At 57.7% G+C, this 22,044-nt stretch overlaps 1 protein-coding gene across 1 annotated transcript; it reads left to right on the forward strand.

Annotated features, from left to right (window-relative positions):
* The first annotated feature begins 20,928 nt into the window (after positions 1 to 20,928).
* LOC117638971 (basic salivary proline-rich protein 1-like) lies at positions 20,929 to 21,942 on the forward strand. Its single transcript, XM_034374226.1, has 2 exons — positions 20,929 to 20,970; positions 21,052 to 21,942. Exons 1-2 carry the CDS (start codon positions 20,929 to 20,931, stop codon positions 21,880 to 21,882), a joined length of 873 nt encoding a protein of 290 aa, XP_034230117.1. The 3' UTR covers positions 21,883 to 21,942.
* The last annotated feature ends 102 nt before the right edge of the window (positions 21,943 to 22,044 follow it).

Genomic DNA, 22,044 nt, shown 5'->3' on the forward strand with positions numbered 1-22,044 from the left:
GCTTGCTGGAGCGCGGCCTGCTGGAGGGAGGCGTCCCCCACCCCGCCTTCCCCCACCACCACACCGCGACGGCCCGCTCGACGCCCCGCCCCCAGCAGCACTTTACCCCCTCTCCAGGGCAAACAAACACCTGGATAGGACAACACGGCTAGGCCCGCAACGCTCCGCAACGTCCGCAACGCTCCCTCTCCTCCGACACCCGGTCTCTCTCCCTCGCGTGGCCGCCTCGGCCGCCCTCTCGCTCGCATCACATTCTGTTAATATTTTCATTCCCTCGAGCACTCACCGAGCACCTCTTCCTCACCCCCCGTCCCTCTCCCCTTCTCTCTCTCTCTCTCTCCCATTTCACTCGGCGGCCCACTCTGCGCGCCTCTCCGCCATTTTCTCTCCGATATTATTATTACTATTTGCTCTCCTCGAAACCGGAGGCATTTTTCCATTTTTCCTCGCCTCGCTTTCTCTCCGTTATGTTGGCGCACTGCCACTGGGCGCTCCACAGCGACGCTCCGTAGTGGCAATTTGGCAAGCAGGACTGGCTGGAATCCTCTGGGGATAAGGAAAGAACACTTTGACCAACCAAAGCGTGATGACAAAGTTGTTTTCTGAAAAGCTTGCTCAAGTAGAAGTCTGGGTTTACAAAGAATTTGAATTTGGAATCGGGAGTACACTCACCTATCGCCAGTCGGCTTGTTGACCAACTACCCACTGGCGTGTCATACCACCTCAATAAATAAAAAATGGAGTTAAAAACAGTCTAGACTTCAGAATACCAAGAAGGCTTTTTTTGTCCGCCTGCGAGGGCTGAAGTGTTGATCTGACGAGGCTCGTGTGGTTGGCCGCGCCACCCACTACTACACCCAGCTCGTTAGCATATTCAGAAGGATACGAAAAATAAGGATGGACTTGATTGCGTTACATTTGGCCACGTCCCCTCCCACACACTCGCCTCGAATTAAAAACTTGTTGATGAAATTATTCGTGAGGTGATACGAGGCGCTGCCTTGCCAGGCAGCCCCGCTGGAGAGTGCGACTGAGTGAGGGAGAGAGTGAGTGGGAGGGTGAGAGAGTGAGCGAGTGAGTGACAGAGACAGAGTGAGAGAGTGAGTGTGGTTTGCGCCGCGCAACACACTGCCTGAGCGTGTTGTGGGAGAGAGCGAGAGGAGAGGCGGGTTGGCGGCGCAGTCCGTAATGCGCTGTGATTGGCTGTCGGTTTTGTTGTCCCCGCCCGGCGCAGCCCGGCGAGGAGGGAGGGGGAGGGGGAAGGGGGCCGCGCGAGCCGAGCCGAGTGGAAGCCGAGCACAGCTCGGGACGCTGCCGCTGCCGGCCGGGCTCAGCGCTCAGCCCCCTCCGCCATGTGCAAACCACGCACCTTAATCGCTGTGCTGTCTGGGACCGCGTGTCTAAGGTTTGCTTCCGCGATGCTTGAATCGCTTCAAATTTAGGACGGTTCACGCACTGGAACTCTCTCTACGAGTTCCCGCGGCCCAACATTGTGTTCATCGTCAACAGTATGTTTATCAGTCCTCCCTCGCCACTCTCAGCAAAAATAAACTTTTAAAAAATATGAATTTTTCTTTTTATCTTGATGTTTATTAAACTAAATTTAAGGAGTTTCGTGACGTGTTGCGAAGCGTCATTGTAAAGCAATCGACACACAGGGTCCAAAGCATTTAAAGTTTGGACAGGAGAACAAGAATAGCGCTTCTCTCACGGCCATCTTGTTCAATTTTTTCCCGGGCCTAATTAAATATTTATGGCACAGCAGAGCCCTTTTTTCCAAGCAGGGATTCCCAACCGAGCGGAATGAGAGATGAGAAGAAAAGTCTGTGGGACGCTCCTGGGAAGGGACAAGCAGCATGGAGGCGGTCTCCTCTGTCGTCATATCCATAATTTGGCGGTTGTCGAGTTCTCCTCAAAACTTTATCCGAAACTTTTCGCTGCCGAGCAGCGGCACGGCCGGGCTCGGCACGACACGGCACTCGGCGCGGCCACACAATACGCCTTTGACTGCAGGATCTTCTATTATGATTCACTTGGCCGTGCTCGTTAGAGATGGTGCGAAAGTTTGGTGGCGGGGTAACTCGTTTGCAGGGATTGCTCATCAAGTAAACGAGCGCCAAGAACGAAGAACTAGCGGGGACCGCCTGCCGCTCTATACACGACGGAAGGATTCGCCAAACTTTTCCGAGCGCCTCCTGGCCAAGATCGCTGTCGCCGTCTCCGTCCGCCCGCGGGGCTGCTGGGGCTGCAGAGGTTCCACCGCGCCACAGGGGCGGATCCAGACACTGGTTGAAGGGGGGGGGAGGCGACGTCGCTAAAGTTGCCTACCTACAAAGTGCGACTTGTCTACCTTTCTCCAGACTCCCCCCCCCCTTTTCCCCCTGGGCCCGCGCCTGCACGTGTATCGACGACGAAGCCACTTAGTTTTCTTTATCGACGGAACACACCCGGGACAGGACTCTATTAGGTCGGCAAAAAATGAGGGAAAAAATGAAATAAAATGTAGGTCTCCAGTCTCCGTGAATGGGCGGCCATTTCCATCAGTGATAAAAAGGCGAGCTATTTTGACATTCGATTGTGGAGACTGAATGGTCTTACTCCCCGCTAATCCGGTTGCAGGGCCTGTCCTGATGAAGTGTCCGGGCGGAGTGTTCCTGAGGGAGTGTTCCTGGCGGAGTGTCCTGGCGGAGTGTTCTGGCAGAGTGTCCTGGCGGAGTGTCCTGGCGGAGTGTCCTGGCGGAGTGTTCGAGTCGTCGTGCATCAAAAGCGGGCAAAAAATATCGATGCAAGGGCTGTTCCCGCGGGTGGGGCGAAAACAAATTGGTGGAAATCGCGTGGCAAAGTGATGTCATCCGCCGCAGAAAGGTTCTTTTCTTGAAATTACAAAAGCAAGGAAGGGTGGGGCGTAGCGACCGCGCTTCAGAGAGAGAGAGGGGGGGAGTGTTGAAGGGTTTTCGCGCCCCTCTCCTCCAATCATGTATTCCGAGGCATTCCCTCACGACGCAGTGCTTGCCAGCGCAAAACGCACGCACACATGAGTCACCGGCCAAGTAAGACAAAACAGAAAAAAAAAGTTGCCAGGAAGAAAAAAGATCTCCGAGAGGTAAAACGTGTTGTGACAACTTGTGGGGGGGACTTGCAAATTGTTTGAAAAGGATGGAATCCGTGAAACGGGACGCCGAGAAGATGAGATTCCGAGGCGAGATAACCGCCTAATCGACGCAACACGGACTGATGGCTGCACTTCATATTACGACGGAGGGAAGTTTTTTTTCTTCGCGCGCGATCGTCGTCTTCTCTCGATCGAATTTCCGTGTGTGTCGAGTTCGTCTTCCCGCTCCGCGCACACGGATGCGGAAAAAAAGGAACGCATTACAAACCGACCAATTTGTGGGTCGCTAACTTGACCGATGTCACGCCAATGGCACGTCAACCTCTGCAAGGTGTCTCCTTGCCCCCTTGCGAGGTGGCTAGCTAGCTGACACCGCGAAGCCGCGCAGCCACGCAGCCGCCAACGGACTCGTTTGTAATGAGTGGACTATCGAGGGCGTCGATTGAGGCTCGAAGCTCGCGCCGGGCGGGGCAAGGCAGAGCCGGCAGAGCGCGCCACGGCAGATAAGGAGATGGAGCGAAGCAGCGAAGGGCGGTACGCTAAAAGGGCCTCGGAAAGCGGGTCATCCGCGTGGCGTCGACCCGGCGGCCGCGACCGTAGCAGCATAGACATAGTCAGCGCTCTGTCTCCCTCGCACCTCAGGGCCGTCCCCTTGGCTTGAAGGAGAGCCACAGCGCGACACATGCCGCTCGGAATCAGCCTGCTGCTAGCAAAGCACCCATACACCATTATCACTTGTGGTGTCTGCGAACGTGATATCACCAACATTTCGTCCGAAGTGTCCCATTAGCTCACTTTCGCCGTCTTTTTGAGAACAATGGCTCATTTTGGTGCTCTGGCCAGCCAGCGGCGCGCTGCGACGAGACTCATTTTCTCGATTTAAATTTAAACGCGTGTGCGTTACGACTGGATGTGTCGTGTCCAGATGCGTGCGCCCGCTGGTCCGTCAGTCAGCAGCAGAGAGGGAGAGAGAAAGAGAGAGAGAGAGAGAGAGAGAGAAAGAGAGAGAGGGGATCTCACTGTACACACAAAGCTTTATATGGGATTGGAAGGTGTCGCTCTCATTCACCGCTAAACTGAGGTTGGCTCATGCGGATTACACATACACACGCGCGCGCGCGCGCACGCACGCACGCCCCACACACACACACACACACACACACACACACACACACACACACACACGTGAACGTAAAACGCATGAAAGCGGGCCGCGCCTCTCGAGAGGCATTTAGTGTCCACAGACGGTCGCGCCCGGTCTGGCCCTCTTCGGAGCGCGCGGCACGGCGGCGCGGTGAGTGTTTTGAAAAGCGGAAATGTTTTTCGGAAGAATGCCTCCGAGGACGACGGCGACGTAGGAGGAGGACGACGAGGCCGTTACGGGGGTCCCGGGGAGGCCGGCGGCGGGCGGCTGGCGGCCGGTGGAGTTCCAGTGAACGTGAACCTTGCCGCGGAGTGCGGACCACTGCGGACCACTGCGGACCACTGCGGACTACGGACTGCGGCGTGGTGCGGAGTGCGCGCTGACAGGAAGTAACCTCATAATCCAGCGGGAGGGCTCTCGAAAACCCGACCGCGCGGCCGCACCGCCATGCACCCTTGGCAGTTGCTTTTTGTTCGACGCGTCGTCCCGTTTCCAGAACCGGCCATGTGGAGTTTATTCAATTTGGAGTGGAGTGGGCCCGGGACACACGCGGGGGGCGGGGGGTGCCGTAAGTCACGGCCAAGGTTTGTTCTACGAACGGGACGGGCCTTGCCCAGGGCTTGGCCAGGGCTTGCCCGGGCACCACGATCGGGCGGCCGAAAGCAAACAACAACACTTTTAGGGGTGCGTCGCCTTTTGTTGCTTTTGTTGCGCGCTCCAAATTGTCGCGTAATCCAGCTGCTGCCGCCGAACGGACCGGGACGGGCGAACCGCGATCTCTGTTTTCTTTACAGCGGATGAGAGCGGCTCATCGAATGTCAGTGTCACCAATCACGCCGACCTCAGTCCGATATCTCTCTCTCTCTCTCTCTCTCTCTCTCTAAACCTGCATGATAAAATTGTGACAAAATTCACACACCCCCTGGCCCTACTGTACTTTTCAATCCCCCCAATAAAACCAAATTTTAAACTAAACTCTCTCTCTTCTCTCTCTCTCTCTCTCTCTCTCTCTCTCTCTCTCTCTCTCTCCTCTCTCCTCTCTCCCTCCCCTCCCTCTCCCCCCCCCCCCCCTCTCTCTCTCTCTCTCTCTCTCTCTCTCTCTCTCTCTCGCTCTGTCTCTCTCGGTAAATTAGCTTGTAATTATTTTTATCGGGGGCGCATCCAAGAAGCTCTCAACAGCCTAATAGATGGGTCCATGGTGGCGGCGGGCTTGGGGGCTCCGCCGTTCCGTGCCGTGCCCCGCCGCGCCCCGCCGTGCCGTGGGAAGCAAAGCCCCGAAGCCGCACCGGGCGGGGCAATATTTGCAAACGCGGCAGAATCACGGAGCTTGGAGCTTCCAGAGCGGCCGCCCGGCGCGGTCAAAAGGACGTCGGTGAAGCCGCACAAGCGAGAGAGAGAGAGAGAGAGAGAGAGAAGGGGGGGGGGGAGAAACGTACTCCTTTGTGTCTCTCGGCCTTGGAATCGCCGCCGCCCACGCAACCAAGCAAGCGCGCCAAGTTTGACATTTGGTTTTCATGATTTCAAAATATTTTTTCCCAGTTCTGCTTCACTGTGCTGGTCTCCGGGGCGGCGCGCGCGTGACACGGTGCTGGACAAGGAGGCCCTGACCACCGCAGCCGCATTGTGACGGCAAAGTGGTGCACTCTGCATGCTGGACGTGGGGCGGGGCGGGGCGTAAAGTTTCAAAGCGCCCGCCAGTCGGAACTCGGTGTAAGAAGCGGAAGCGGCGGCGCTCCTTTCAGAGTTGCGACCACTGCGACCACTTTGACATCACAGATTGGTCGACACGCCATTGTGGCGTTCGGAAACGCCCTCTACTGCTCTCTCTCTCTCTGCCTCGCCGACAAACGCGCGCGCTGAATTCCTCCTCAAACGAATCGACAAACGACGGTCGCGCGCGCAGAGCAGTGGCGGCGTTTGACGAGTTTCAGAGAGACTAAACAGCGAGCCGAATGAATGGCGCGGTGTTGCGCGGCGTTGGCCGTCATATTATGTGTCATCGCACGCCGCCGGCCAGCCAGCCAGCACCCCGGGGCGGCCTCCGCTCTTCGCCCTCGCGACGCGGGGGGTGGGTGATCCCTCTGTCTCTCGCTTAATATGCGGTTGTCACACTGTAATTGTTTATCGGAAAGGGGTAGTGTAACGGGACGGGCGCGGCGGTGCACTCGAAGCGACGCGAAGCCATACGGCACGCCGCGGGCCGCGACCATCAGATAAACAACCAGGGCACCGTATCATTCTGCTCAAAACCGGGAGCGGATGGATGACGCAAGGCCGCGGGGGAAGGACGCCGAGGACCAGTGGCGGATCCGGGGAAGTAAACCGAGGAAAAAGTTGACGCTCTTCGGAGTCGAACCCAGGTACTCTGTCGAGGCGGCTACTGCCCTTGCGCACTGGGCCACCAAGACTCGTCCTCGGTAGCGGAAGTTGGAGAAGGGAACCGAGGAAAACTTTGGCACACATAATCATTGGGAGTCGAACCCAGGCTTTTCTCAGCCCGGCCGCTGCGCTGGGCCGCCGAGACACCTGTTCAACGTATACTCAATGACGCAGGCAGAAACTAGCATTTGAAGACGAAAGGACGGGAGGGATAGAGCAGGGAGGGGAGGTGCTGGGGGGCGACGCGGTGCGGTGCGGCGCGATGCCCCGGGCCGTTGTAAGGCGATTCTGAATACCCGTAATGGCAGCCACATGCCAACCCGGACGGGACGGCCGCGACGTCCGAAGTCCGCGACCCTCCATCGGTTGGCCGCAGTAGCAGAGCGCCTACAAGCACTGCGCGCGCGCCGCGGTGCAGCAAACGTGGCGGCCACCTCGGGGCAGCTCTGTCTCTCTCGTACGAATGGGCGTCCGAGACAGGGAGACGATTACGACTCTCGGAATCAATCAGTCTGCTGGCTGACTGATACCCCATGACCTTCAACAAAGGCCGTTGCATCGGGAGCGTTGATCCCCTCGTCGAGAGAAGAGGGTGCCGCGAGTGTTGCCGAGCGTTGCCGAGCGTTGCCGAGCGTTGCCGAGCGTTGCCGAGCGTTGCCGAGCGTTGCCGGGCGTTGCCAGCCGAGGCGCGCCAGTGCGGAAGACAATTATTTAAAACCTCGGCGCTGCCACCGCGCACGCGCGCAGCCGACGACCTGCCTGTTCCGCCCCTGCGCAGCCCTCCTTGCTGTCGCCAAGCATTTGGTCGGAGAGGGGGAGGGGGAGGGGTGGCAAAGGAGGGGAGAGGGATATTTTGGGTAGGAGCAGTGCCTTGTAATTAGTTGGCAACACTTAAAAGCCTCTTTGAAAGGGTTCATGTGTTCCAGCATTCGTAGAGGAGGGAGTGGGAGGGGGGCCTTCACCCATTAGGAAGGCCCTGTTCGTCTTTGGCAGGGCGACCTTGGCGCCATCGAGGTAAAAGTCACTCGCCAAACTCCAATCGCCTCTCCTTCTGGGGTGCGCTGCGATGAGAAAGATGTCGCCCGTCGAACCGAACCGCGAGACACTGTGGCAACGAGGCAAGCCCCAACACTGCACTTCAACTACCGACAAACCAAGGACGAATGAGACACTTTTAATTCACTTGGGCGACACGGCTTGGCGAATGCCCCCGTCCGAACGCGGCGCGGAAATGGAGCAAAACGTCGGGGCGGCCCCTTTCCCTCCCCTCCCCTTCCCTTTTCAATTGGGAGCTAAATGCGTGAAAAACGGGAACGGGGAGCGGGTCGCCGCCGCCCTCCGGTCTGTGCGTGCTGCGCGCTGCCTGCTGTTTCAAACCCGCTTGTACACACCAGCGGAGCAAATAGAATAATTGTTCTTTTGTCGTCGCCAATTTGGAATTGGCTGTCTCTGGCGCCGTCCCTCCACCCGCCGCCCCGCCCCGCCTCCCACCCTCGAGGCCGAGTCGCCCCTCCTCGCCCAATTTTGCGATTTCCATACATTTGCAACCTGATCTGGCGGCTAATCGATGCCGGGCACCAGCCGGGGGCAACACTGTAACAGCGCGGCGGTGCGGCTCGGCACGGCCAGGGCCGCCAGGGCCGCCAGGGCTTCAACGTCGCGTCGTGAACCCGCCACAAACGCCGGCAGCAGCCGCTCCAACAACAATGACAGTGTCTCGGCAACAAGAAGCCGCAGTTCCAGAGTAGTCGTCCTCCTGGAGCCCGGAGGCCCGGAGGCCCGGAGGCCCGGAGGCCCGGAGCGCCCCGGCATCCGCAGCGCACTCCAGCGGCGCAACCTGGCGCCTGTCAGCCCCCCCCCCTTTCCGCCCCTGGCTGGGCGTCAGGCCAGTCAGGCCTCCCCCAGCGCTGGCTGTGTGTTTAGCATACAGTTTGCGCTGTTGGCAATTTGCGCCGAGTCGCCGTGGCGTGGCGTGGCGGGGTGTAGCAGTGAGAGCACGGGCTTTAGCAGGTTGGGGGAAGGGGGAGGGGGCGCTAGGCCACACCGTGCCAGCCAATCAGAGTGAAAGGTGGAAAGAGGGGTGGAAACTTCAGTAAACATCTTTGCAGTGCAGGCAGCAGAGCTCAAGCCGAAATCGCGTTTTCGGTCACCACGAAGACAATAATGTCACTTGGAAGTCATCAACAAGTAGTGCAGGCTGGCGGGCCGCGGACCACGACGCCGACCACGGTCTGTCTGCTCGCGAAACCGGATACCCTACGCCGTAATCCCGGCCCGGCGTCCGCGAGGCGGGGCGGGGCGAGGCAGCGCGACACACGGCGCGGTGACAGTCATTTCGTTACCGTATTTGCCTGCCAGGCCCGCCAGGCCTTCCCTGCGCTCGTTTTGCAAGGCAAGCAGGGACCGCGCGCCGCATACCAAGCGGAGCGGCGGAGCGGCAGCGGAGAGGAGTTGGAGTAGCGGCGCGGTGTTTTCCCAGGCAGTGGCGTGCCGTGGCGTGCCGAATTAGTGCGGTCCGTGCCGCCACGCACGCAAGGTAGGCATACGCCACGCGCGTGACACGTCGTCCTTCGCCGCGATTTCGAGAGGGCGGCTAAACGTGTGAACAACCTGGGGTGGGAAGCGATGCGCGCACGGATAAGGATCCGGAACCAATTAGGAGCAGAGGGCCCTTCAGAGACGAGACAACGTTTGACGTTTTTGGATGGAGAGTGAGCCGATTAATGAACGAATGGATAGGTACATGAGTGAACGAAGCGAATGAATGAATAACTTTCGATGCATGAATAAAGAAGGTAAATCTTGATGCAGCGAGTGAATTTTGATAAATAAATACTTGAATCTTGACGGACGAATCAGTCAATTTGATGAATGAATGAATGAATGAATGAATGAATGAATGAATGAATGAATGAATGAATGAATGAATGAATGAATGAATGAATGAATGAATGAATGAATGAATGAATGAACCTTGACCAAAAAGTGCAACGCATCTTGATGTGTTCATGCAACTCGCGTTTAGGTCTCCCCGCGGCCACCCCGACGTGGGAACGTCCCCCTCCCTCCCCCAGCTCGTCCTTCCGGTCCGGCGTGCCGCCTTGCGTGCCCTGCACGCGCCGCGTCTCGCCCAATCAATCTCGCACGCAATTACATAATTGCTGTGACAATCGGCGATCGGTGGTGGCGTGCGTGCGCGGTGCTGGCAGCGGCCCGTCGAATGGGACACTTTTAGCGGAATACGTGTATTGATGACAAACATTATTCGTATAAAGTCTCAGCCCATCCTCGTGTGCAAAGTCCGGTCTGCTGGGACTCACAACTAACTCGGGCAAAACTTGTCCAAAAAATGAATCGGAGAGTGCAGAGGAGGCAAGCAATGAACGAAATTTAAATCCTTTTCCGACTAGGTGTAGCACGTCACTAGATTGCGGCCGGTGGCGGTTTGGGGCGAAGGAACGCACCACTGTGCTACAGGCCGCGGGGGGTATGGCTGCGGCTGGGGAGGAGGGGCGGCCGTCACGTGATCAGAGCAGAGATGATCGGTGATTACCCCACCGCACACACCCTACAGGCGCACACACGCACGCACACACATACACTCACACGTGCGCGAGTCTCTTGGGAGATCCATGCTCCCTCCTTCTGCGAAACTGCAACTTAGTTACATACAATGCTGGGTGAGGCTCGTTCAAATTATATACTGCGTGACAGTGTGTGTGTGTGTGTGTGTGTGTGTGTGTGTGTGTGTGTGTGTGTGTGTGTGTGTGTGTGTGTGCAGAAAAGCGCAGCAAGATGTCGGGCCCTGCCATAGAGGTGGTATTTCGAATTGGACTGATGAAACAGAAAAATGATGGGGCTTGCTTTCTTGTTTTTATTTATTTCAAGTAGGTACGTATTTTTTTTCTGCACGCGTTTGGGTGCAATCAGCTGAGTGCGTCTCTCCCGAGATTTGGACGGTGCCTTTATTTCTTCTTCGGTTCCGAATGATACGAATGAATCGCAGAAACTTAATTCTTGATTCCGGTTCAGTGCTGGGCCAATCAGGCCGCCGGCCGGGCGGCGCCGGGCGGCGCAGGGCGGGACGGGGAGTGATGAGAGCTTACCGGACACATCCGGGGAATTCCCAATGATTAATTTGGCTGTAAGCGGATCGGGCCAACAAGCGGCTCGTCTTTACCTTCCCCGGGGTAAAGTACGCAGACTGATTCCGAGGCTCGTTTCCGTCGCTCTGTCTCTCTATCGCACTCCGTGGGGCGTCCCCAGGAGGTGCGAGAGAGTGAGAGCGACGAAAAACGACTCGGACTGCAGGGGGATGAGGGAGCCGGAATCAAAGTCGCGGCCCCCGGGGGTGCCGGTCGCTGGCTGGTCAAGGAGGCTCACCTCCACTTTTTGAATTTGACGGAGAGAGAGGGGGAAGAGGTCGCTAAAGCCGAGGCTACGCATGGCTCCTCGCCCGAAAGCCCCAAAGCCTGCAAGCCAAAAGCCTGAATGGCAGGAAACACAAACACGGTGCCTCGGCGCGGTGCGCCACACGGGTGTTGGTGTTACGACGTTTCCAAAAAGTTTCCCCCAAAGAAAGCGAATGCTAATCCCGGGACGGCTCAAAGGCGGCGCCACTGGAAGAGTAATCCCACCGCACGACGGCCGACGGCCTGACGGCCCCACAAAACAAATCAATTTTCCCGAGCTGTACACACCGCGCCAGCCACGCCAGCCACGCCACCGCGAGACGGCGCCGCGGATTTGGCGGGAAACGTATTATAAAATGTCTGGGAGGAGCGTCTCGGCGGTGGACGGGCTATCATCTTGGCTATCATCCAACATGGACAAGAAAGGGAATCCTCGCGAATGAAGCAGGAGGGCTGCCCCCGCACCACGCCACGTCGCTGCGTCTCTCTCGCACCCCTACGGGATGCCGCAGCGCCGCATGCGAGGCCGTTCGGAGTCTGCCCGCAGTCGAGGCAAGCGGGAGCAGAGAACGGATTGCCGGCAGATTTGGCACGCCGTGCCGCAGCGAGCACCGCCATCCATACCTCGCGTCCGCGTCCACGCGCAGCCTGGCCGTGCCTTGCCGTGCCGTGCCTGCCTGGCCGTGCCTTGCCGTGCCGTGCCGTGCCTGGCCGTGCCTTGCCGTGCCGTGCCTGCCTGGCCGTGCCTTGCCGTGCCGTGCCTGCCTGGCCGTGCCTTGCCGTGCCGTGCCTGCCTGGCCGTGCCTTGCCGTGCCGTGCCTGCCTGGCCGTGCCTTGCCGTGCCTGGCGTTGCCGGTCGGCCAACAGGAGAAAGCACCATTTCGTCAATGCGCTTTTCCCGGCTCTTGCTCGGATATTCGTTGTAGCGGCACCGAGAATGAATGGCAATGGCGGCGACGGTCCGCCGCAGCACTAGAAAAACTCTTGTCGGAGTAAAAGCACCGACCTGGCACCGATAATACCTACCTTTGGTGACTAGGGAAAGATTGTAACTAGGAGAAATTGTCTCATGTGCCATGTGACTTTGGTTGTTCAGCAAGAACGCGAAAAAATCAACAATTCAATTTTGCTGCGAATTCGAAGCGAGCGTGAGGGAGCCCTCGAGTCTGAAACTCGAACACAAAGTTTGGCGGGAGGCCGGCCAGAGCTGTGCGTACACTCAGCGCAGTCCTATTTGCATCGGGCACTCCAGGGTGGTAATGAGTGTCGGGCAGCCCCGCGGTCGGTCGCGCCACCCTCGCTTGATTCGGCTGCTCTCTTTTCGGGCTGCCCCTCCCCCTCCCCTTTGGGGGCTGGGCTTCCGGCAGACACAGCCCTCGGAGTGCCAGCATTTCCCTCGCTTTGCAAAAGGCCTCGCCTCGCTCGCGCACACAACGCCGCACAGAACGCCGCTGCGAGAAACGCCCCGCTCCGCCCCGCCCCGCCTCGCCCATCCCTGATACATAAAATGATATGATTCGATTGGGGCACTGCGGCGCGCAGTCTTTCAGCAGCGCCGACTTATACTTCTGTGTTTCTTCGGAGGCTGAAAAAAGGAAGAAAACAGAAAAGTGTCGCGCTCAGGACATCTGAGGAGTGCACGAGTTTTCCTGCTCGTAGCCACTATTGTAAAGCCCATGACGGGGCTTGATAAACGCCGCACAAGAGACCGAAAAACAAAGAGCAACAAAAATTGCGGCTCTGGCTGTACCACTTTCGGCAACACATTCAACCCTTCTTTTTTGGGCCTCGCACGCCCCCGAGGCGCCGATGATGAAGTCGCCTTTCCCTCGACTGCGAAGGGCTGCGCCCCGCCCCGCCCCGCCCCGCCCCGCCCCGCCCCGCCCCGCCCCGCCCGGCGCGCCCTTTCAAAGGAGGGCTTGATGCAAAACGCGCGCGGCACACCGTTGGTTCGATAATGGGGAGTGCGGCAAGTACAACAAAACACAAAGCAAGCAGCACATTTCGCAGGCCAAAGACAAAGGCGGCCAAATTGACAAAGACTTGTGAACACGGCGCGGGGCCTAGCAGCGTAGCAGCCTAGCGTTTAGTTCGTCTGCCGCGCCCTCCAGCCTGGCAGGCACTGGCAGGCAAGCGGCAAGGCAGGGCGCGGCATGCCACGGCACGGCAGCCACTCGGCCTGGAACCCTTCCCTCAGCACTTCATTTCGCGCAGCTCACCTTGTGTCGACGTGCGGGGAAATAATTTGGCGCCAATTCAACCGACGCGGGAACACGAACAGCTGGGGACGACTTTCGAACACTTGACTGCCCTGATGGACGACACTCTGACCTTCGATCGAACCTTAGGTACTGTCTTGTGTTTCATGCGGGTCCACCTCGACGATCGCAGGGCTCGAACGTGTCCGATAGTACCAAGAATTTTTGCTCTGGCCCGCTGTGCTCGACGGCCGCCCCTTGTTCCCTGTGCTTACTCACTCACGGGGCTTTGCGTGTCTCTCTCGCACCCCTGTGGAACGGCTCATGAGTGCGACAGAGACGGGCTGCCCCGAAGGCCTGGAGGGAGTAGCGGCGCGCTGCGGAAAGGCAAACAAAAAATCGCCAGAAGAGGTTTACCTGCGGCGATCTAATTTGGCGAGTCCACTATTATTCGCACCGCCAGTTTATTATTCGGCGTGTCAACACGGCAGTGGCTCAAGCGTGGCTCGAGTGGGGCTGCTCAGTTCGAGAAGCGGCGAGGCATCCGGAAGTCGTGAGAAGGTAGTTCGCGGAAGGATGCAGCGTCCTGTCCCTGCAGCTTCCGGCCAAGAGCCTCTTCGCGAGCGGAATTGACTGGACTCCATTGACGGCTAATCGGCCCATTCTGTTTTTAAAACTGTCACGCTGTGACACGTCGCGCTCTCAACAGTACACTGCGGAATATATTTTGGGGCGAATCGGTGGAGGCGTGGCTTGAGCAGCAGCAACTCGCGTGCCCTCCTCCGTCACCTGAAGAACAAAATCTAACGGAAACCGGATGAAGGCCACGGGAGTGATGTCGACTCGTCTTCCTGTTCTCTTTATGAATCATCTTCATGGAAACTGATGGTTGATGTCGAGAATTCGTTGCCTAAATTCGTTGGTAGCAGCAAACATCTCACTTAAAAAAAGTTTCTACAAGTTCAGAAAATTCTCGAATTTTTCTTTTGGTGGCTGCCCGTTCCCTCTTGCTGTCGGGTATGGGCGCGTGACCGACGATTTTTGCACCTGTAAAACTGGATTACTGTCGATAACCAGCTTACTCTCGAGCGGGGCTGGCATTGTTCGCGGTGGGGTGGCCGCCGCTGTAAGCACACCACTCCGGCAGACGTCTCTATTTAGCGAACTAATCTTCTGTTCCCCGAAAAGGCGGAGCGGCGCGCGACGGGGAGACAGGCAGTCTGCCCGCGCCTGCGCCCCTACACTGTCGGACTGTAGGAACGGTGAAAGCGAAAATGAAATGAATGATTGGCGTGCGTTAGTATTTCTCTCACATCCGTGTGGGACCAGAAAAAGAATCCCAACGAAAGAATGAGTGAAAAGATAAAAAGTGACAAACAAACTTTGTTGGAGGGGATTGTGTGTCGACACACGACTAAGTCGTGTTCATCGACGCGCGACCCACGCGTTTGGCACCAAGAGTGCCACTTTGTAAAATTCCTTCGGTATATTTTACCAAGTATCCCTTCTTTCCGATACGCACTTCACTTCCTGCGCCCGGCCCGCCTCCCTCGCGGGGATAACCATTGGCAATCCGGGGGCCATTTAAACCCTTTCTGGTGGTGGGCGTGGCGGCGCATGTGTCCAATGTTTGCGCACAATAGCCGCGCTCCAGCCGCCCCGCCCGCCCGGGCTGTCGTCTAAATGGTTCACTGATCAGCCCGGCCCGCCCCCGCCTCGGTTTCCCCGTACTTGACATGGAGAGATTACTCGCCATGTGTCCGAGGGACGGCCTGGCCACGGCACTGCCACGCACTGCCTGGTTTGTTTGCCTCAATGCCTGTTTTGACAGCTCCGCCGTCACCGCTTCTTGCTCCCGCCTTCAGCCGAGTGATTCAGGAGAGCGGATTGTCGCTCTGTCTCCATCGCAACCCTATGAAGAGCCCCACGAGTGCAACAGAGCGACGAAATCGCTCGGCACACGCCCAATACTTCGGAACGCTCACGCCACGTCACGGGTTAGGCAACGAACCTCTTGCCGGAATCACGGCAGGAGAGGGCGGCCTCGGCCACGCCACCCTCAAGCACCGCGCCTCTCCACCACGCCACCCCGCCCGGGCCGCCCGGGCACCATCCATTTCCGTCACCCAACGGGGTCGCCTAGCAACGCGCGAGGCGACGCACCAACACTGCGTGACCTGGCGATGGCTCGACGTGCATGGCAGAGCAGTTCTGGCAACAGAGAAGAGTTCCGACCCGCGGCCAGGCCACAGTGACCGGGTGTCTCTCTCACACTCACCTCCGGCACCTCACGAATTCACTCACGATCACTCACACACACCACACACACATACCAACATCACCAAGCGGAAACCACCCCTCCCTACAAAACCAACCCCACCCTCAGCAGTGCAAGGGATATCCGCGACCGGAGCAAGCGACTGCCAGGCCAGAGCCCTCTGTTGGCCGGGGATGCCACCAGGCAGGCGCTACTCCCGTCTGAAGCGCGGAGTAGCGACACGCCGGTGTGTGGGGTAGAGCTTCCTCGAGTCTCTCTCCAACAAGGAGTATCGTCAAGGCGCGGAGACGCCACTTCGGTCAATACCCCAGGCCCCCAGGCCCAAGGCTGCTCTGCAAACTCAAGTGTGTAACAGGCGTGCACTTCTTGGTGCATGCCTGCAGGCACACACTTCTTTTCTGCATGCCTCAGGCACACACTTGCTTGTTTGTATGCATGCATTAGTGACGGCAAGTGTGTGCCTGAGGCATGCGGCAAAGAAGTGTGTGCCTGCCAGGCATGCAGAAAAGAAGTATGTGCCTGCCAGACATGCAGAAAAGAAGTGTATGCCTGCAGGCACGCACCTGCATGCCTGGCACACACTTGAGTTTGCAGAGTGGCTTAAGGCATCGCCGTTCTCTTCCGAGAACGGCCGTTCGGTTTCTGAGGAGAGCAGAGGAGGCGTGACCAGACCAACTAGCACTTATCGTAGTGTCCGCACGTATGATTAGGAGAAAGAAGGACGACTAAATCTTTTACTTATTCGTTTTACAGATTTTTGTCACTTTTGCGCTGCAGGCAGAAAGGCAAACAAGAAATCTTTCCCGTTTGTCGCGAGTCCTGGACGTGCTGATGGCAAACGTGCTGAATTCGTTTAGGCAGCTCTTTCCAAGTGGGCACCTGGTGAGAATAGTGCCGCAAAAACTAGAACTTAATCGCGCTGGTAAGTTCTCTATCTAACTCTGAGGGTTGACTCCTTGAGCGGCAACTGTGGTGGAGCGGCAGTCGTGGTAGTTGAAGATGCCGGTGGTGGAGGAGCAGTAGTAGTGGTCGTAGAAGAAGGCGGGGGCTGGGCAGACCGGGCCTTACGGACTCGTGGTGGAGCGGCAGTAGTGGTAGTTGAAGATGCCGGTGGTGGAGGAGCAGTAGTAGTGGTCGTAGAAGAAGGCGGGGGCTGGGCAGACCGGGCCTTACGGACTCGTGGTGGAGCGGCAGTCGTGGTAGTTGAAGATGCCGGTGGTGGAGGTGCAGTAGTAGTGGTCGTAGAAGAAACCGGTGGCTGGGAGACGGAGACCTCGGCCGTGCGAGAGCTGGCACGTGCAGTGAAGCTCCGGTGGTGGAGAGCATATATGTCGTGCGTGGTGCGAGGGTCACTGCCTGCGAACGGCCTGACAGCACATGTGGTGAAGCTTTCAGTGGCTGCGGACGCTGCGATAAGCATTACTTGGTGAGGTGGTGCGTCAATTACTTGCTGCGTTTATCGTGCTGGTCTCACTTACCACAGCGCAGAGCGCAGCCACGACGAAGACGAGGGCCCTCATGGTTGAATGATGCGTTGGTCGGTTCTGCTGGCCGTTTTATACGCGAAACATATTCAAGGCGTAGCGTTTCATTTCATGCTGCACGCCTCACGACGTCGTGGCTTTCCTTTAGTGCCTTCAGAATATTCCATTATTGCAATGGCCGTGCCAAGCCATTTCTTTTGCCGTGTTTCCCGTTATTCACGACGTCGGGTCTCTGACACGTGGAACACCGATCCTGCAGCGTTTGAGCTGTGAGGTGTCCATTGGCCTTCTGGGCAGGCCTCCGTGAAGACCTGCGTGAGATCTTCCTGGTGCTCGACAGCACCTAAAGATTCAACTAGGCAAATGAAAAAGGGTTTGAGCGCTGCATCTCAAATTTGATATTTAACTTCAACAACGCTTTTAATTTTCCCGTCTTGTGAAGGTACTGCGTGCGGTTTTGATGTAGTCGAAACGAAAGAAACATTGCGGTCTGGCCAGCAGTGGTAATCACGCCGCAGTGGTGTCACGGCCCCGCCTGCCCCGCCACACGCGGCCTGTTAGATGCGCACGCGCCCAGCGCACGCCGCCCACGCACGCGATGAGGGGGTGTTTGCTGTTACTGCCGTATGTCACTTTTTAGTGGGTCAATTACGTTCTCTGATTCCGGATTCAGCCAAAGTAGTTTCGCCTAACCCACCACGTACCGGGCAAAAAAAAAAAAAAAGAGAATAAATTGTCTTTGTTGTGCGTTTCACACAAGCGCGCTCGCTCGTGTTCCGTGGAGGGCGGCAGAAGACATTGTTATGTAGTCATATTATTCACTAATATTCCGCTCCGCGTTCAGCAGCAATGTAAGAAAAAAATCAATGTGAAAAAAGGCGGGAACGTAAATTTAATAGGCTGCTGGCGCACAAAGCGTTTCAATGAGGAAGAGACTACGTACTTTGGAGATGTTTCCCGAAGTCGTTCCGAATTCTATCATGGGAGGCGGCGTCCCCTGACTTCCTTTTCCACATTTCCTTTCCACTCTACGCGTGCAGCCAACACCAAATGTAGCGTCGCCGATCGACGTTCGAAAATCCATCAAAGCCGTCCCAGGCACGGCCGAGCCGAGGCGCGTCGCCATGCGAACATAGACGGGCCCAAAGTACGACCCATCCCACGCCATCCCGTCACAATCCTTCCTGGTTCAGTGGCGAGTCATTTGTTTCTTCTCCTGCCGCGATGCTCCTTCGAGCCTCGGGGTGAAATCCAGTTAGGTACAAAGTACGAAGCTGCCCAGTGAATGTAAACTCTTCTCTCCGCAGCCGCGCCGAACGCCACGTCGCGCCACGCCACGCCACACTCGCACCGCCATCCCATCGATATAATCCTCTTCACTTTTTTCCGGGCCAGATTGTAAGCAATTCCATCCGGAACGAAGAAAGAACAAACTGATTGTATTCCCTCACGCTGTCTGACTCCAGAGCAGGCTCGGAGGCCGACCTCCTTTCCCCCTCCCCTTTCTCTCTCCTGGACTCGACGCTCTCTCCTCCGGGGGAAGTAACGCTCCAAGCGTGACTCCATTTTGGGGACGTGATTGATAAAATAAATAAAAAGCGACTCCTGTTTGGCGCAAATCAGCCGCGACGCTGGCGCCCTCTATTCGTTTCGCCCTTTTTTCCTTTTTTCTTCGTTTTCCTCGTCGCAATCCACGTTTCAGGGCGAGCACCACAGTTAATTGAATAAAATGAATATCGGTACGCGTATGTGGCAGCGACACTGTGAGTGTGAGCGTGTGTGGTCAACGAGGGCGGTGAAATGCGCCAGCTGGCGGCTGCTGGCGGCAGCGTGGAGCAAGGGGCACACGACCGGGGTGGGAGAGGAGGTCCCCTGGGACCGTATTATTGGTGGACGCGCAGGGCGTTTGCGGCTAACAAGGCCCTTCTCTCCGCCCGCCCCGCCCGCCCCGCCCGCTCCGCCTCCTTCGAGGCTGTGGGGCACTGTACGGGCGCAGCTCTGTCCTTGTCCACCGCAGCGTGCCGACGCGGGGGAGAGAGACGGAGAGCGGACGGACGGACAGACAGACGGACAGACGGAGAAAGTGGGTGGAAGGGGTGTGACCCACACGAAGATGCCAACATGGTGGTTACTACTTGCGTGGAGTTGAATAAGTAGCCCGGTCCCTGGAAGGCGAGCAGGCTCCACTGACTCTGGTAATCACGTCTCTGCCCCAAACTGGGTGGGACTGGCTTGGACTGGGGGGCGAGGGTCTTTGCGCCGAGGAGGGTCTTTGGAGGGGGGCCACCCTGCGGCAAATCGAAATGATGTTATGAGGAATCTGTCGGCGCTGACGCGATCCGTATTCGTGAGATCGCGTTGTTCACACGCTGTAAGTAATGGCGGCATGTTTAATGCATGGCCTTCGTCACAGAGCGGCGTGGCGTTCCGTGGTGGCGGTGCGTGGCGCGAAGCGCGGGACACCCATAAAAGACTTGCTTTCTATGCGACCACCCGCCGTGACGTCACCGCAAAAATGCGAGACATGAGTGACGGTGTGTCGCGGCGTGACCAGCGGCGACTTGACGACGGCGGCACGGCGACATGGCGCGTCTCTCGAAACGACCAGAAAACGTGACGCCCTTAACAAAGTAGTCACGGCTGCGCCGCGTCCATAATTACTCAACCCTTGCAATCGTCGCGATACTTACTTGTGTAATGATGCCCAGTGCTGTCGAATAGGCCGGGATTTGTCGAGGGGGAGGGGGAGACTCTGCTAGAGGCGGCCTGCCTCGCCTCGCCGGCCTCGAGGGAGCACTCCGCCGGATAATCCCGCTATCAATTTCTAGGGCTGGGGGAACACCGGGGAACACAGACAGTGTTGCCAACCGCCGCTGCGCCGATAAACGCTGCAACAAGCATCGCATCGATGTGCCGCGGCACTGCCGCCCTGCCGAGATTGCAGCGGGGCTGCCAACCGATACCGCGCCCGGCTCCAAATAAAGAGAAATCGGAAAACAGTTTCCGGGAGGGCTCGTCTGCTCGTCGCGCTGTGGCACAGTGGGCCAGAAAACCGGTGGATGCGGTCAAAATCTCCGAGGCGTTTGAACCCAGAGTCGCTGAATTGGATTCGAACAGGACGAGTGCCCGCACCAATAGAATGCTCTCCAAACGAGGAATTCATTGGTGAGGTCACACGTTAGGTTCGAGCCTTATTTAGGGACTCTGGAGCTCAAAATGCGTCTAGAGTTTTGGCCACCTCCACCGGTCTGCTGGCCCACTATGTAGCGAGAATGCTGAACCTGACGGCGGATGCTGCCTGAACACGGAGCGTGTACAGATGGCATAATTGTGGAGGAATCAAGGCCCTCGCAGCCACTGGTTATAATTCACTTATACGTGGCGCCGCGCTGCCGCGCTCCGCCATCCATCGCCGGGTGGCAACCACTCCCCCCGGACGGGAGCGGCGCGGAGCAGTGCGGCAACTCTACAACCCCGACACGTTTTCTATTGCTCGTGTTTATATCCAGCTTGTTTGCGGCGCCGCGATTCCGCCCCGTTTTTTCTCTATTTTTTTTTTGTAGTCACATGTGCCTTCCGTCTTGTGGAGGCCGACGTCACGAGTAACGAGACGCCTCGTGGGAAAAGGCGTCCAGCAGACGGATTCACGCTGTCTCTCTCCCACTCATGAGGCGTCTCCTGTAGGAGCAAGGGAGACAGAGCGACGAAAAGGGCTCTCGGAATCAGTCTGTGCTTGGCGTCAGAGCGGTTCGCACGACAGCCACACCTACAGCGACTTTCGGTTCGAACAGGTGCAGTGATTTCGTGGAGCCAGGGCTGTTAACGGCGTTAATGACGTTATCGTCGCAATGGCGTCGCGGTGTTTTTCAGAGCTTTAGCGTATAAAAGGGCCAGCCGCACGGGCCAAGGCATCACTCCACCATGAGGGCTTTCGTCTTCATCTTGGCTGCGCTCTGCGCTGTGGTAAGTGACACCAGCAGGACGAAAGCCAACGCAAGTTATTTTGGGTCGGAGCCACTTTCAACAAATGTTGCTTCGCTGCAGGCCGTGACCAGCGAGCCACTAAAGAAACCACCCCCTGGCGAGCTTTTGGCGGGGCTCGATCGGAAGGCAAGGTCTCCACCACCACCTGCAGTAGAGCCCAGAAGACCACATAGACCACCACCGTCCCATGGATCAGGACCACAACCTGCAGTAGAGCCTCAGTCTCGTGGACCTCGGTCTCCACCTCCGCCACCACCTGCAGTAGAGCCCCAAGGACCACCACCACCATCCCGTGGTCCCAGGTCTCCACCCCCACCACCACCAGCAGTTGAGCCCCAAGGACCACCACCACCATCCCGTGGACCCAGGTCTCCTCCTCCACCACCTGCAGTAGAGCCCCAAGGACCACCACCACCACCATCCCGTGGACCCAGGTCTCCTCCTCCACCACCTGCAGTAGAGCCCCAAGGACCACCACCACCATCCCGTGGACCCAGGTCTCTTCCTCCACCACCACCAGCAGTTGAGCCCCAAGGACCACCACCACCACCATCCCGCGGACCCAGGTCTCCTCCCCCACCACCTGCAGTAGAGCCCCAAGGACCACCACCACCATCCCGCGGACCCAGGTCTCCTCCCCCACCACCTGCAGTAGAGCCCCAAGGACCACCACCACCACCATCCCGTGGACCCAGGTCTCCTCCACCACCACCAGCAGTTGAGCCCCAAGGACCACCACCACCACCATCCCGTGGACCCAGGTCTCCTCCTCCACCACCACCAGCAGTTGATCCGCAAGGACCACCACCACCATCCCGTGGACCCAGAGGTCTTAAGGGTCACATTTACGGTGGTCCCGCGCATCTTCTTTACCGACCATCAGCGTTTTAATTATGTTGTTGGCCTAATTAGTTGGTATTTTTTCATGTAAATAAAATGACCAACATCGCATTTTCGCCAAATCTCTTCCCGTGTTGGGCGTTCCTCGCACCGCTCCCGGGTGTCCCCAACAAGTCCTCGGCGCGTGAGTGGATGGCCCCGCCTCGCGCGCGT

This window comes from Thrips palmi, unplaced genomic scaffold (assembly GCF_012932325.1).
Source record: "Thrips palmi isolate BJ-2018 unplaced genomic scaffold, TpBJ-2018v1 HiC_scaffold_10, whole genome shotgun sequence".
Taxonomy (NCBI): domain Eukaryota; kingdom Metazoa; phylum Arthropoda; class Insecta; order Thysanoptera; family Thripidae; genus Thrips; species Thrips palmi.

Bases quoted from the DNA above. Each gene is read 5' to 3' on its own strand.
- LOC117638971 (XM_034374226.1), top strand. From the start codon at position 20,929: ATGAGGGCTTTCGTCTTCATCTTGGCTGCGCTCTGCGCTGTG. The intron at 20,971-21,051 runs GTAAGTGACACC...GCTTCGCTGCAG, and splicing joins TGGCTGCGCTCTGCGCTGTG to GCCGTGACCAGCGAGCCACT.